Source organism: Lepus europaeus, chromosome 23 (genome assembly GCF_033115175.1).
Source record: "Lepus europaeus isolate LE1 chromosome 23, mLepTim1.pri, whole genome shotgun sequence".
In the NCBI taxonomy this organism is placed as follows: Eukaryota; Metazoa; Chordata; class Mammalia; order Lagomorpha; family Leporidae; genus Lepus; species Lepus europaeus.
This window is the reverse complement of record NC_084849.1, coordinates 6090550-6106300: the sequence shown is the minus strand read 5'-3', so window position 1 is coordinate 6106300 and position 15751 is coordinate 6090550. Positions and strand designations below refer to the sequence as shown.

Here is a 15751-nt window from a genome sequence, read left to right as displayed (position 1 = left end):
ATGTGCTGCTGTGTGGGTGCTTGAAGCGTGTGCAGACATGGTAAAATGCATGTTGTCCTTTTGCAGTGTTGTTTTTCCAACTCTGTCAGTATTTTGAGACATTTAACCACGCTCACGCTTGCAGACCTTCTCTGTTCATTTAACTGGGACTCAGTGTGTGCCCCCTGAGGGAATGAACCGTGTCGATGCCCAGTCCTGACCCCTGGGCAGTGAGGCGGTCTCTCAGCGCGTGCGCAGGGAGCGTGCTGGCCTTGCTCGCCAAGGTGTCTTCATTATAAACAGCTGTTCCCGCAGCCGCTTCACAAAGCAGCAGGTTCAACTGAGCTTACCTGGGTGTTATTTCGAGAAGATTCTGAGCTTGAAATCAGAACTACCTGGGCTCAGAACCCCATTTTACTTTGTCTTTGTGACCTCAGTAAAGTTACTGAATTTCCTTGAGTCTTAGTGTCCCCATCTGCACGTGGGCAGCAGTGGCCTGGCCACTGCTGGGTGTGAGGTGGCCCGGGGCGTGGGTGTTTGATGAGCGTTAGTTCTGTTAGCACAGCGCCGAGATGAGGTAAGACCGGACAGGCAAATAAGGGAGGTGTGCCCAGCCGTCCCCACAACATGATGGCGCTGGACTCAGAGGTGACGGAGAGTGCTCTATCGTCAGGAAGCAGAGCTGTGAACACAGGCAGATTCGCACTTGAAGAGGTACAGACGTCAGGCAGGGGGTGTAGGGGAGGACCGCGCTGGGCAGGCTGCACCCTCACAGTGTCTGCACCTGTTGACTGGGATCTGGGTGGCGGGAACCCTGATGAGGGGCTGGGAGCCACAGGAAAGTTAACCGTGCTCGTGCTGCCTGGCCAGCCTTCCCATTCCTAGAGAGGGGACAGAGGGCTCCACGTGGGCGTGTGCGTGAGCTTGGGGGCGTCCCCTCCTGCATCGGCTGGAGAGCTGGGAGCAGCCTAGACGTCCACCAGCAGGTGAACCCTGAAGGACAGGGCAGGTGATGGACACCCCACACGGGCGAGAGGAACCATAAACACTGGGACGTGCCGATGCTCTGGTTACAGACGGCAGATCCGTGGTGGCTGGGCCAGGGAGGGGCTGCAAGGGGCGGGCGGTGAGGAGGCGTGCCCTGCTCCTGTGGCCGTGGTTTCATGGGCGTGTGCGTGTGTCAGACCCATCAGATGGTCCCTTGGGTTGTGCAGTCAGTTGTGTGTCAGCTACACTCCGCTCAGGCTGTGCACTTTCTCGAGGCCTACGTAGGGGACATGGCTGTGGTCTTTAGCTCTTGGAGACCCTTCCGCAGTGTTTGCAGCCGCTGATCTGCAGCACTGCCCCTGACCCTGCACACCTGTGTTGTCCATGTTTATATTCACAACAGTCATTTGGCAGATGCTTATTAAAAAAAAAATAGATGTGTTTATCTATTTGAGAGGTAGAGTTAGAGAGAGGGAGACAGAGATCTTCCTTCTACTGATTCAAAATGACCACGACAGCTGGGGCTCCATCTGGGTCTCCCGTGTGGGTGCAGCGGCCCAAGCACTGGGCCATCCTCTGCTGCTTTCCCAGGGGCCTTAGCAGGGAGCTGGACCGGAAGTGGAGCAGCCGGGACTGGAACTGGTGCTTTGAGTGGATGGCAGCATCCCAGGCAGTGGCTTGACCTGCCGCGCCACAGCAGCAGCCCAGCACGTGCTGATGGAACGTCTTCAGTGTGCTGGGCCAGCACTGGACCAGGTCATGGAAGGTTAAAATTCACCTGTCTTTAAGAAAAATTTTGGGGGCCAGCTCCGTGGCACAGTAGGTTAATCCTCCGCCTGGGTGCCAGCATCTCTTATGGGCGCTGGTTCTAGTCCCAGCTGCTCCTCTTCCAATCCAGCTCTCTGCTATGGCCTGGGAGAGCAGTAGAAGATGGCCCAAGTCCTTGAGCCCCTGCGCCCATGTGGGAGACCCCGAAGAAGCTCCTGGCTTCTGGCTCCTGACTTCAGATCGGCGCAGCTCCAGCCATTGCGGCCAACTTGGGAGTGAACCAACAGATGGAAGACCTCTCTCTCTGTCTCTCCCTTTCACTGTCTGTAACTCTACCTCTCAAATAAATAAATAAGTAAATCTTAAAAGAAAAAAAAAAAAAGAAAAGCAGCTGACATTTAAAACATTTTTTTGATTACTTAATTTTATTTATTATTTGAGAGAGGGAGCGAGAGACAAAGATCTCCACAAATGCTCGAAACATCCAGGGCAAAAACTGGGAGCAAGGAACTCAGTCCACATCTCCCGGGGGGTGGCAGGGACTCAGGTGCTTGAGCCATCTCCTGCTGTTCCCAGGGTGCGCATCGGCGTGTGGAAGCTAGGCCCTCTGGTGTGGGATGCACTTGTCCCCAGCCGCTGGACCGCGGGACCAAAGGCCCGCCCCTCCACAGTTGTAAAGGCCCCCTGGCCTTTGGTGTTAACTCTCTTTGTTGCCAGTGTTTTGTCTGCTAAGTGTGGCTTGGGAAGTTGACTTGGGAGAGCTAGTAAGTAATGGCTGGGACTCTTTCGTCACCCGGATGTTACTTAAGCCGTCGTCATGGGTCCTGTGGAAGTCAGATTATTTGTCGGAGCTGGGTCTGAGCAGACGGAATTGGTTGTGCCAGTGCTGGATGTGCTGCCTTGCCGGGTGGAGCCAGACCGTAGCAGACTGCTGTCCGCGCTTGTCGCCTGGTTTCCAGCGTGCTGAAGCCGTGCTGTCTCCCCAGGACGCCTTCTCGCCCACGAGCAAGCTTCAGCGTTTGCTGGCCGAGTCCCGTCAGATGGTGACCAACCTGGAGCTGAGCACCCTGCTGCCCATCAGCTGCGAGACCCTCAGCCAAGGCGTACGTGTCGTCGTCTTTCTCTGCCGTCGCGGGAACCGTGGGCCATGCGCGTGCCGCTGTGCCGGTGTCTCCATGTTTCTTTCATGGTGTGGTGTGTGGTGGGGGGAGCGTGCTTCAGGGAGGAAAAAAAGACTCCAGTGTCCCGCATGCAGACCCCTCGCTCTTATTACCGGGGACAGGTGAGTTCTTGGGGATTTTGAGACAACATTCGGTCGTGGAAAACTTGAAATACACACAGAAGTAGACGGAGCAGGCGTCTCTCGCTCAGCAGCCGCCCCTTCCGGCCGTGGTGGCTTTATTTCCCCTGCACGCGCATCTCCTGCGGCGACTTAGAGCAGACAGCGAGCAGCCACAGTCACCAGGCTGACGGTACAGCCTTCCTGCCCGCTCAGACCAGACCGCGCTGTTCCCCGCTCATCTCAGAAGTGTCCTGCCACTCTATCCAGACCACACCTACCTCAGGTGCCCTCACGCCACTCCTGGCCCAGCCCCTGGCCCACGAGGCCCTATTCTCACTTCCTGTCTCCTTCCTCACCTCCTCCTCCCTCTCTCTTTCTTCCCCTTCTTCCTCCGTCTCCTTTTTTTTTTTTTTTTTTGGTGTGTGTGTTTTAAGCCATTTATATGTGGAAGAGGCACTGGTCATTCGTCCTGTGGAAGTCTCCACATCCCTGCCTGAGCCTGACCTCGTATTTTTTTTTAAGATTTATTTATTTATTTGAAAGAGTTACGGCCGGTGCCACGGCTCAATAGGCTAATCCTCCACCTGAGGTGCCGGCACCCTGGGTTCTAGTCCCGGTTGGGGCACCGGATTCTGTCCCGGTCACTCTTCTTCCTGTCCAGCTCTCTGCTGTGGCCTGGGAAGGCAGTGGAGGATGACCCAAGTCCTTGGGCCCTGCACCCCATGGGAGACCAGGAGAAGCACCTGGCTCCTGCCATCAGATCAGCGTGGTGCGCCAGCCGCAGCGCGCCTACCGCGGCGGCCATTGAAGGGTGAACCAACGGCAAAAAAGGAAGACCTTTCTCTGTCTCTCTCTACTGTCCACTCTGCCTGTCAAAAATTAAAAAAAAAAAAAAAAAAAAAGTCATTTGCTACACCTCCCATTCTTACACAGCATTTCCCCTGTTAGCTTCTGCTCCCTCTGGGTTGATAGGGCTCGGCAGCAGTGACGTAAGTGACTTGGATTTTACCGCGTGCACGTCGGCAGTGCAGTGACCTGGGCTGGGAGTCAGGACACTGTCTGCCACCTTCCTGCTCATAAGCAAGTGCTTGGAGCTGAGACTGACAGTTCCAGCTCTTTTCCTGAGCATGCTGTAGACACAGTCAAAGAAAGCCACTGACTTAAATTTTTTTATTTGCCTGACCAACAACTAGAATAGGCAGGAGAAAAAAAAAAGTCTGCAAGAGGGGCTGGTGCTGCGGTGCAGTGGGTGAGGCCGCCGCCTGCAGTGCCGGCATCCCATATAGACGCCAGTTCAAGTCCCGGCTGCTCCACTTCTGATCCAGCTGCCTGCTACTGTGCCTGGGAAAGCAGTGGAAGATGGCCCAAGTGCTGCACCCTATACCTATGTGGGAGACCTGGATGGAGTCCCAGGCTCTTGGCTTTGGCCTAGCCCATCCCTTGGCCCTCAGAGGGTGCCTCAGGTTCTGAGAAGTGACTCTCTTACTGCACACCCCAGACACCACTGGGTCTCATCCCAGGGCACAGTGCTGCCTCCTCTGCACCCTCCCTCAGACACAGGCCTGCAGCGTGCACACCAGTGCTTCCTCTTCGTCATCTTCACTGCTGACCAGTATCCCGTTGTGTGACTGCTCCACCTGTTATGTGTTCATCTGTGGCTGGCATCTGTGGGTTATTTCCAGTTTGGGGCTATAATGAGTAAAATTCCTCTGAACTTCTAAAAAATTATTAATCAATGTGAAAGGTGAGAAAGAGAGATCTTCCATCCACTGGTGCAACATTCAGGTCTGGACCAGCCCAAAGCCAGGAGCCGGGAACTCCATCCATGTCTCCCACGTGGGTGGCAGGGACCCAAGCACTTGGGCTGGCTTCCTGTGCCTTCTCAGGCACGTTAGCAGGGAGCTGGATCCAAAGCGGAGCAGCTGGGACTCAGAGTGGCACTCCAGTATCGGACACCGGCATAGGAAGTGGCAGCTGAACCCACCGCACCACGACGCCCGTCCCTGTGAACATTTTTATGTCTTTCTGCAGACAGACACTTTGATTCTCTCAGAAAGGAGACCTACGAGTGGAATTGCTTGTTAGAGGACTGATTTGTGTTTATTTTTTAGATTTTTATTTATTTATTTTTAAAGATTTATTTATTTATTTATTTGAAAGGCAGAGTTACAGAGAGAGAGGGAGAGACAGACAGAGAGAGGGAGAGCTTTCCTTCTCTGGTTCACTCCCCAGATAGCTGGAGCCAGGCTGATCCAAATCCAGGAGCCAGGAACTTCTTCCAGACCTTCCACAGGGGTGCAGAGGCCCAAGTACTTGGGCCATCCTCTACTGCTTTTACAGGCCATTAGCAGAGAGCTGGATTGGAGGTGGAGCAGCCAGGACTTGAAACCAGTGCTCCGATTTGGAATGCTGGCGTTTCGAGTGGTGGTTTAACCCGGTCTTGAAATAACCTTGTATTTAGAACTCCTTATATGTCTCTTAACCATATTTTATAGTTTGCATTGTAGAGACAAGACCTTGTGCATCTGCCAAGTGTCTTCCTGCTGTTTCGTTTATCAATGCCATTATACATGGTATTTCAATTTCATTGTCAAACTGTTTATTGATGATATAAATAACTATAGTTGGTTTTTGTAAATTACAACTTTGTTGAATTCACCTAGTAGATTTTCTAACAATCATAATTTTTAAAAATTATATTTATTTGAAAGGCAGAGTGACAGAGGGCAGAGACAGAGACAGAGATCTTCCATCTACCAGATGCCTGCAATAGCCAGGGCTGAGCCAGGCCAAAGCCAGGAGCCTGGAACTCTGTCTGGGTCTCCCAGGTCGGTGGCAGGGGTCCATCCACTGCCCTCCCAGGCACACCAGCAGGGAGTTGGATCGGAAGTGGAGCCAGCGCTCTGACACAGGATGCCGGCATTGAAGCACTGACTTTCCCTGCTTTGCCACAGCGTCGGCCCCATGCGTATCGTTTTTTAACAAAGACAGTTTTATGATTCTTCCAGTGTTCGTTTATCTTTCTTACCTTTCACTCTGGCTGCAGCTCAGACCGCTGCTGAACAGTTAGAGAGAGCCGGCGCCCGGCCTTGGCCCAGGGTGCCTGGTGGCTCTTGCCGTGGGTCTCTGCTCTTCACAGGGCGTGGCTAGGTCACAGCGCCGTGGAGCGGCTGCCACGTGACACAGTGACCCCAGGCTGGAACGTGAGCCATTTTAGAATCAACATGCTCATTACCACGAGCCTTAAAGGTGGTTGCAAAGATTATCTCAGGGGCCAGCATTGTGGCAGAACAGGTTAGGCTGCATCCCATGTGGGCGCCAGTTCGTGCCCTGGCCGCTCCACTTCCGATCCAGCTCCCTGATAATGGCCTGAGAAGGCAGTGGAAGAAGGCCCAGGCCCAGTGATGGTCATTGCAGCCAACTGGGAGTGCAGCAGTGAATAGAAGATCTCTCTCACTCTCCCCACCCCCCCGCCAGCTCTGCCTTTCAAATAAATAAAAAATAAATCTTTATAAAAAAAGATTATCTCAGGGCCAGCGCCGTGGCACAGTAAGTTAATCCTCTGCCTGTGGCGCTGGCATCCCATGTGGGCGCCAGTTCTAGTCCCAGCTGCCCCTCTTCTAGGCCAGCCCTCTGCTATGGCCTGGTAAAGCAGTGGAAGATGGCCCAAGTGCTTGGGCCCCTGCACCTGCGTGGGAGACCGGGAAGAAGCTCCTGGCTCTTGGCTTCAGATTGGTGCAGCTCCGGCTGTTGCTGCCATTTTGAGAGTGAACCAATGGAAGGAAGACCTTTCTCTCTGTCTCTCTTTCTCACTATCTGTAACTCTACCTCTCAAATAAATAAAATCTTTTAAAAAATATTATCTCAAAGAAGAATAGGCTCTGGGTGGTTCACTGACATCGTAGCCACTGGGTCAAACACCTGCCATACTTCTTTTCTTTTTTACAAATGTTATTTATTTGAGAGGCAGACAGGCACACAAACAGAGCTCTGTCTCGGTTCACTCCCCAAATGCCTGCAGCCTGGGGCTGGACCAGGCCAAAGCTGGGAGCCGGAATGCAGTCCTGCTTTCCCAGTTACTTGAGTCACCACTGTGGCCTCCCAGAGTCTGGGTCAGGAGGAAGCAAGGCGGGGTCCATCCGAAGCTGGGGATCAAATTCAGGTACAGTTACAGGTCAGGGACATCCAAGCACGGACAAATAGCCAGTCGCCAGGTGCAGACTTTTATTTTTTTTTTCTTTTTTTTTTTTGACAGAGTGGACAGTGAGAGAGAGAGAGACAGAGAGAAAGGTCTTCCTTTGCCGTTGGTTCACCCTCCAATGGCCGCCGCAGCCGGTGCGCTGCAGCCGGCGCACCTTACTGATCCGAAGGCAGGAGCCAGGTGCTTCTCCTGGTCTCCCATGGGGTGCAGGGCCCAAACACTTGGGCCATCCTTCACTGCACTCCTGGGCCATAGCAGAGAGCTGGCCTGGAAGAGGGGCAACCAGGACAGAATCCGGCGCCCCGACTGGGACTAGAACCTGGTGTGCCAGCACCACAAGGCGGAGGATTAGCCTATTGAGCCGCGGTGCTGGCCCCAGACTTTTATTTTTTATTTATTTATTTTTTAAAAGATTTATTTATTTGAAAGGCAGCATTACAGAGAGGCAGAGAGAGAGAGAGCTTCCCTCTGCTGGTTCACTCCCCAAATGACCACAACAGTTGGAGCTGGACTGATCAGGAGCCAGGAGCTTCTTCCAGGTCTCCCACATGGGTGCTGGGGCCCAAGAACCTAGGCCATCTTCTACTGCTTTCCCAGGCCATAGCAGAGAGCTGGATCAGAAGTGGAGCAGCCGGGACTTGAACCAGTGCCCATATGGGATGCTGGCACTGAGGTGGCAGCTTTATCTACTATGCCACAGCACCAGCCCCTCCTGGTGACACTTTTAAAAACTGATAGGAATTCACTAAAGCCAACGTATGGAGTCAGCCTCAATGTCTGTCATGGAATTATTAATAAGTATTATCATTATTATTAGTAGTAATAGCGTTAATAAGTAAAACGTATTGACAGAGGGAGAACTCTTTAGCCTCAAAAAAGAAGGAAATCCTGTCAGTTGTGCCAACACAGATAGACCTGTTAGACATCATTCAATTGAATGAAATAAGCCAGAGCAGAAAGACAGCTGGGCACGGCCTCACTCATGTGTGGGATCTAAGAAAGCTGGATTCTCAGAAGCAGAGTCGAATGTCAGTGCCCAGAGGCTGAGGTGCCGAGGGGCTGGGAGATGCTGCTCGGAGACTGCAGACTCTGGCTGGCGCACTGGTGAGCGGGGAAAGCTGCCACCTGCGGCACCGGCGTCCCATAGGAGCACCAGTTGAGTCCTGGCTGCTCCACTTCCAGTCCAGCTCCCTGCTAACACGCTGGGGAAAGCAGTGGGAGATGGCCCAAGTGCTTGGGCCCCTGCACCCACCTGGGAGACCTGGAAGAAGCTCCTGGCTCCTGGCATCCATCTGGCCCTGCCCTGGCTGCTGCGGCCATTTGGGGAGCCATCTTCAGCGGATGGAAGACCTCTGCGTCTTCCTCTTTCTCTCTGTGTGATTCTGCCTTTAGAAGAAATAAATAAATCTTTAAAAAAAAAAAAAAAAGAATGCAGACTTTGAATTGGACAAGGAGCGCACATCCCAGAGTCTGCTGTGTATGGTGACTGGGGTTAATGACAACAGGTGACATTCTTGGAAAGTGCTCAGACTTAGTGTCCTCCACCCACGTGACCGTGAAGTGTGTGAGATGACATGTATGTTAGCTCGATTTAGTCACTTCACAATACATGTGTTCACGGTATGTGTTTCAGAACATCACATTATACTCTATAAACAAACAAAAAATCTTTTTTTTTTTTTTGACAGGCAGAGTGGACAGTGAGAGAGAGAGAGAGACAGAGAGAGAGAGAGTTATAGACAGTGAGAAAGAGACAGAGAGAATGGTCTTCCTTTTTCCGTTGGTTCACCCCCCAATGGCCGCTGAGGCCGGTGCATCACGCTGATCCGAAGCCAGGAGCCAGGTGCTTCTCCTGGTCTCCCATGCGGGTGCAGGGCCCAAGGACTTGGGCCATCCTCCACTGCCTTCCCGGGCCATAGCAGAGAGCTGGCCTGGAAGAGGGGCAACCGGGATAGAATCCGGCGCCCCAACCGGGACTAGAACCCCGGGGTGCCGGCACTGCAGGCGGAGGATTAGCCTAGTGAGCTGCGGCGCCGGCCAAAAAAAATCTTAAATATAAACTTAAAACATTTTTTTCTTCATTTTACTGGAAAGACTGGAAAGACAGGCAAACAGGGAGAGGTCTCCCATCCACTGGTTCACTCCAAAATCCCCACAACAGCCGGGGCTGGATCAGGCTGAAGACAGGAGCCCAGAGCTCAGTCTGGGCTCCCACGTGGGTGCCAGGAGCCCAAGCACTTGCTTAGGGGCACACCTGCTACCACAGTGCGCATTACCAGAAAGCTGGAGTCAGAACTGGAGCAGTGGCCGGCGCCGTGGCTCACTTGGCTAATCCTCCGCCCGCGGTGCCGGCACACTGGGTACTAGTTCTGGTTGCCCCTCTTCCAGGCCAGCTCTCTGTTGTGGCCTGGGAAGGCAGTGGAGGATGGCCCAAGTGCTTGGGCCCTGCACCGGCATGGGAGACCAGGAGGAAGCACCTGGCTCCTGGCTTCGGATCGGCACAGTGCCAGCCATAGCGGCTATTAGGGGAGTGAACCAACGGAAAGAAGACCTTTCTCTCTGTTTCTCTCTCACTGTCTATAACTCTCTCTGTGTGTGTCTCTCTTTCACTGTCTTAACTCTGCCTGGCAAAAAAAAAAAAAAAAAAGGACTGGACACCCACCAGCCTGTGCCTTGAATACAGAAAAAACAAGTCATTTTGTTTAAAAAAAAAAAAAACCTAATTATCTTAAATATTTTAAGTATTTATTTGTATATTTAAAATAAATAGAGACAGAGATCCTCCATCTGCCTGTGACCTTCCATCTCCTAGTTCACTCCCCAGATGCTCACAATAGCCAGGGCTTTGCCAGGCCGGCACTGGAGCCCAAAACTCAATCAGGATCTCCCACCTGGAGGCCAGGGACCTGCTGTCTCCCAGGGTGCGCATTCGGGGGCGCCTGCTGCTCATCCTCCCGTGGTCTCTGCTGTGCTCATCTTTGTAGTAGGAGGCAGGGCACGGTTCTGAGCAGTGTCTGTGTGCCCCTGGCTGAGGACAAGGGTGGTGGTCCGGGAGCTGCTGTGAAACCCGCTCAGACATGGCCCGGGGCTGGCGCTGTGGGGGTCTCGCAGTCTACTGAGAGCCTTCTTGTCTTTTTTCCCCAGCAGGGTAGTCTGAGCCAGGAGGCGATCCCTGTGTCTGTCCTGAGCCCTGGGGGTCTGCATACGGATACCCCTTGGCCCTGGAAGTTTTCCTGGAAATACATGCTTACGTGGAAAAGATGCAAGTTCCTGAGGGTTCATAGGATCTTCTGCCTGTGGAAGAAGGGGCAGGAATAAAAAAGCCCCCTCCCCCAAACCCTGCAAAGGACACAGCAGAGGCGAGGGCTGAGCCCCCTTCCGCTACACCCCTTTACCTCCCTGTGATGTTTGAGCCAGTGTTGCTATGTTAACTCTCCAAAAAATCACCCCAATAATTTAAAAATAGAGAAACTACAGCACAGATGAGCACATCCCCTACCCCACAGCTGGCCTCTGACTGTGTCAGGTGTGTGCTGGGGCGGAGGGGCAGGTAGGAGCTCAGGCTGGCCTTGCAGTGGTCACTGGGATTGGGACCAGACACTCTGGTTCCTGGTTGGCTGTTGGGGTTGTGAACCTGTCTCATGGCAGGCTGGTAAAGCCTGGGGATCCCTCTGGAATAATGTGGGTTTACACCGTTTGTTTCCTTTTTTCGTTTTTATTGTGCTGAAATACATAAAATGTAAAGTTTACTCTCTTGTTTATATTTTTAAATTTATTTATTTTCATCTTATTTGAAAGGCAGAGAGAGACCTTCCATCTACTGGTTCATTCCCCAGATGCTCTCAAAGTAGCCAGGGCCGAGCTAGGCCAAAGCCAGGGGTCTGGAACTTAGTCTGGGTCTCCAGGGTGGGCAGGAGGGGCCCAAGCGCCTGGGCCACCTTGTGCTGCCTCCCGGGCACGTTGGCAGGAAGCTCGATTGGAAGCAGAATAGCCGAGACCCTTAACCGGCTCAAGTGACGTCTTAACCAGCGTGCCAGAGGCCCGCCTGTGTGGAGGTACACTCAGTGCCACTCATACATGTGCAAGACTGTGCAGCCATCACCACCAGTCATCTCCAGAAGCGGAAACCTGAAGCCCCACACCTGCTAGGCAGGGAAGTCCCCTCCCCCAGCCTGGCAAGCTGCCTGTGACCTTGACCGCGACAGTGGAGTTGCCCGTTTGGCTTTCTGTGGCCACAGACTTCGCTGTCCTCAGGTGCATCCACGCTGTGGGTGGCCCGCATTCAGCTTGGATTGCCGCCATGCGTTAGCCGTGTGATTGACGTGGCCGTGGGCAGATCTGTTGTGGAGAGCCTGTGTTCAGTTACTTTGAGTATATACCCGGCAGTGGAGTTGCTGGACGGAACGATGTTTTTAAGTAAATAAAATATACTGGACTGTAAAATAGGTGGACAGGCAAAAGCACAGGGGTGCAGAAGCACTGAGAGGTGCACTTGACTGTGCTCTTAACCTTGGCCAGAGAGTGTCGCCGTGGGCGGGGCACGGGAGGCTGCCGAACATCCCGAGGTCGCTGCGAAGATGCGCCAGTGTCCTCCCAGGCCCTCGCCAGTGCCGCCGCCCCCTCCGGCCCCTCCGCCTTCCTTTTTCCTCTCCCTCCTGCTTTCCTCCTCCCTTGCTTGTCTTCCTCTCAACCCCCAAAACACCAAACAAGGCCAACTGAGCGCTGCAGGAGGCCCACACAGAGACTTGTTGGTTCTGACCGACCACTGTCGGCCGGCCAGGCTCCCCACACAGTCTGTGCCAAGGCTGCCACTGGGCACAAGCTGACTGCGAAAGTCCAGCCTTCACACACATGATAAAGCGAACAGGGCAGCCCTGCTGCGAGGTCAGAGACACAGGAGGCCAGGAATGGGTGGACGGATGGATGGGTGGACAGACGGATGGGTGGGTGGGTAGATGATGGGTGGGTGGGTAGGTGGATGGACGGATGGGTGGACGGACGGATGGGTGGGTGGGTAGATGATGGATGGATGGGTGACGGATGGATGGGTGGGTGGATGGATAGGTGGGTGGATAACAGGTGCGTGGGTAGATGATGGATGGGTGGGTGGACGGATAGATGGGTGGGTGGACGGACGGGTGGGTGGGTGGGTAGAAGATGGATGGGTGGGTAGATGGATGGGTGGGTAGATGATGGATGGGTGGGTGGGTAGATGAGTGGTTGGTGGTTGTAAGGAATTTTTTGTATTTCAGTAACTCCCTAAGGTCATTTGAAGTGAGTCCTGCTGTATGTGTGTGTCTTCTGAAGTGGGTGTTAATCTGGAGTTGTTTTCTAGAACTTGGACGTCTCGGAAGGGTCAGCTCAGAAACACACCTTCGTGAGTCACTGAAGACAGCGGAGTCACCTTGTGCCTGCGCTGTGCCGTGAGTCCCGTGTATCTCAGTGGGTATTTAATGAGTAACCTGGGGACATCGATAATGCAAAGTCAAGGCCATGCGCTTGTTTGCCCTGTAGGGCTGTTTTCTGCTTGGCCCATTGATACTGCACAGACCTGCTCAGCCTAATCTTTTAATCGGAGTGAAATGTCAGGTATTTGGAAGGGAAATGTGGATGAGAAAGTTTTTGTTCTCAGCACCTGGGGTTCTAAATCTCAGGAAGTGAATACATAGAGCCCCTGGGGAAGGAGCAGTCGTCCAGCACCCCTCCCGAAGTCTGCAGGGCGCAGCCGTGGGCCCAGCGAGCGGCGCCTTGATTTGTCGCCTTCTGTGGGACCTCTGGTGTGCACACTTCCTCCAGAATCCCTCTGCAGGTGAAGGGCCCGGTGACGTCGGGGCAGAGGAGAGCACCTGGCCGGGCAGAGGCGTGAACCCCGACGCCTGTCGGTCGTTCAGCCGCGGGGGGCTCGGAGCACGCGGGCCCAGCTTCCTCAGGTTCTGAGTGATGAACTCTGTTTCCGTCCCCAGAGGCGGGCCTGGCGGCTGTGGAAGGCAGGGAGGAGCCGTCAGCAAGGCCCGGGCTGGAGTGGCTTCTCTGCACGTCCTGTCCTGTCTGTTTCCACACTGTTTCCGGGTGTAGCGCTGCAGGGGCCACTGCACAAGCGCCAGCTCGGGGTCGCGCTGGCAGGGACACCTTCCGCGTGCCCCAGGGCCCTGCCTGCCCTGCCCTCTCCATCCCTGCCTGCCTGTGACTTCTGACCCGGGCTTTGGAGCCGGGGTCGGCGGATCCCTCGCTCTTACCCAGGCACAAGCTTGCTGGGAGATCAGAGTTCACATGAATATTTTTGTATCATTAAAGACTTAGAACACTTGCATTTTAAACTTGTAAAATAATTTTAATTTTGTAAAAGACTATACTGTGAGCCTCTATGTCCCTTCTGAGAGAACTGAGTAGCTTCAGTCAATAAAAAGTATTTTACTAATAAAACAGTGCGTTTCCTCGGTTTCCCTTTGTTATATAGGAGGGGGAAGAACCAAGGGGGGCGAGTTGCTCTAAGCCAGCCTGGCACTGCCTCCTCGCCAGAGGGGATTTTCGTGAGAGCAGCATGCCCCCCCCCCCGGAGGCTTTTTACTCAGGGTGCTGAGAAGAGAGGCTGGGTGGGGTTGAGCTGTGCTGTCTCCTTGCTGCCATGCACAGCCAGGCTGAGAAGGGCGTGGAGGACGGGTGCCCGATGGGTGCTAACGTGTCCCTGGGGAGATGGCTCGGAAGCCAAGTGCATTGCCCCTTCCCTGGGCGACGCCAGCCAAGCGGGACAAGGTCGGGCAGCAAAGGGTTGAAGATGATTCAGAATCGCTTCGCACCGAGTGCACTGTTGGCTCCGAGGCCGTCGCACCTGCAGCCTGTTCCCGCTGTGACTGGGCCGCATCTGATTACAGACGGAGCTGTTCATATCCGAGCATCCGTCCCAGGGACGTGCCTGAGACGGCGAGAGGCAGCCTGGCCCTGTGAACAGTTACCAGACAAAGCGAGACTTCAGCATGGACGTTTTCATTTTATGATCAACTTTTTTTTTAGGATGTGTTTATTTGAAAGGCAAAGTTACAACGATAAAAGGAGAGACAGAGAGATCTATCTGCCGGTTCACCCTTCACATGGCTGCATGGGCTAGAGCTGGGTCAGGCCAGAGCCAGGCGCCTAGAAGTTTCTCCAGGTCGCCCAGGTGGGTGCAGGGGCCCAAGCCCTTGGGGCAGCCTCCACTGCTTTCCCAGGCACATTAGCAGGGGGTCAAATTGGTGCCCACATGGTTAACCCACCGCTCCACAGTGCCGGCCCCACGATCAGGAGACGGCTGAATCGCCTAATTTGCCTGCCAGGAATCATGTCGGCCATCGGGAACGACTGGCGAACAGGTCACGTCAGGATTTGGGACCAGAAACAGGGTGCTCTGAGGGCACCTGAACGTGCAAGGCACCCGCAGGACACAGCCTGGAGAGGCTGGCGGGCGAGGGGCACCCTGCGTGGCGGGAAGGCGGCCAGGACTGAGCCGTGCTCTGCTCCGCTGCTCGGCCCCCGGAGTCCTCTTCTGTGGCCCTGACTCATGGCTCCTGTGGCCAGCTCCCGTGGCGGGGGGGTGGAGGGCAGGAGCCCTCTTGTTTTCCTTGGGCCACCTGATGGGAGTCTCTCTCCGTGCGACGGAGGCCAGAGCGAATGACACGGGGCCGAGAGGGCAGGTGTGTGGAACCGCGGCCGCCAAGGCCACTCCAGGGGCACTGAGCCGTGGGTCCTACGATGACTTCTGGGTTCTCAGCCAGAGCGCACCGAGGAGGCCCGAGAGAAGAATTCTGAGCGAACGGTCGTGCCCTCTGGGCCACCACTGAGGCAGGGGAGCAGAGCACACGATCCCACTTCCCTCCTGTGGCGACAACATCACAGGTCCTGGGAGACAAGGGCTAGGAAGCAGGGCTTGGATGCCAGCAATGGTAGGGAAATGGGTCAAGGGCGGAGGGTTCAGGGAAGGCCGCCTGAACCAGGGTCTGAAAGATAAACAGATGCTAAGTAGGCAAACAAGAGGAGCAGGAACATTCCAGACCGGTCCAGACAGTGGCAACAGCCTGTGCAAAGGCCCTGGGGGCAGAAGGCTTGACACACAGACCTGTCTGGGAGGGAGGGAGGCGGGGCCCGTGAAGCTGTGTGGCTGCGTGGGTACTGCAGCGCTCACTCAGCGAGCCCCCGTGTGTTCCCTTTAAATGAGCTCTAACTCGCTTTGCCTTTGTGAGGCCCTGGAGGTCAGGTTAAGCAGCTCTGCACACAGCCAAACCGTGCCTGCTGGTGTCAGGCTCTCAGCCCACCAGACAGGGCCAGGAGAGCTTGTGCTGTGTGTCCGGCACCGCCCTGTCCCCAAATAAGCCGCAGGCCAGAGCATGCCGCGGGTCCTTCATGCTCAGTTTTTAAAAACTTCTCATTTTATCTTGAAAGAGACATCTTCCATTCACTGGCTCACTCCCCCAGGGCCCGCTGGGCCAGGCCAAAGCCAGGAACTCCAGCCGGGTCTCCCCCAGGAAGTCCTTGGGGCCACACTAGCAGGAAGCTGGGTCGTT

The 15751-nt window shown here is 54.6% G+C and overlaps 1 protein-coding gene across 4 annotated transcripts in view; it reads left to right on the top strand.

Moving 5' to 3' along the window:
• Positions 1–13570, top strand: part of CCDC62 (coiled-coil domain containing 62) — a 42182-nt gene extending 28612 nt beyond the window's left edge. Inside the window, exons 11-13 of one of the 4 annotated variants that reach the window (XM_062182019.1) lie at positions 2721–2837; positions 12553–12640; positions 13181–13570. In XM_062182019.1, coding sequence (XP_062038003.1) covers positions 2721–2837; positions 12553–12606 — 171 coding nt within the window. In that variant the 3' untranslated portion in view covers positions 12607–12640; positions 13181–13570. Of the gene's footprint in view, positions 1–2720; positions 3076–10361; positions 10937–12552; positions 12641–13180 lie in introns of those variants that run through there. The other 3 variants (XM_062182018.1, XM_062182017.1, XM_062182016.1) reach the window with 3 other exon arrangements.
• The last annotated feature ends 2181 nt before the right edge of the window (positions 13571–15751 follow it).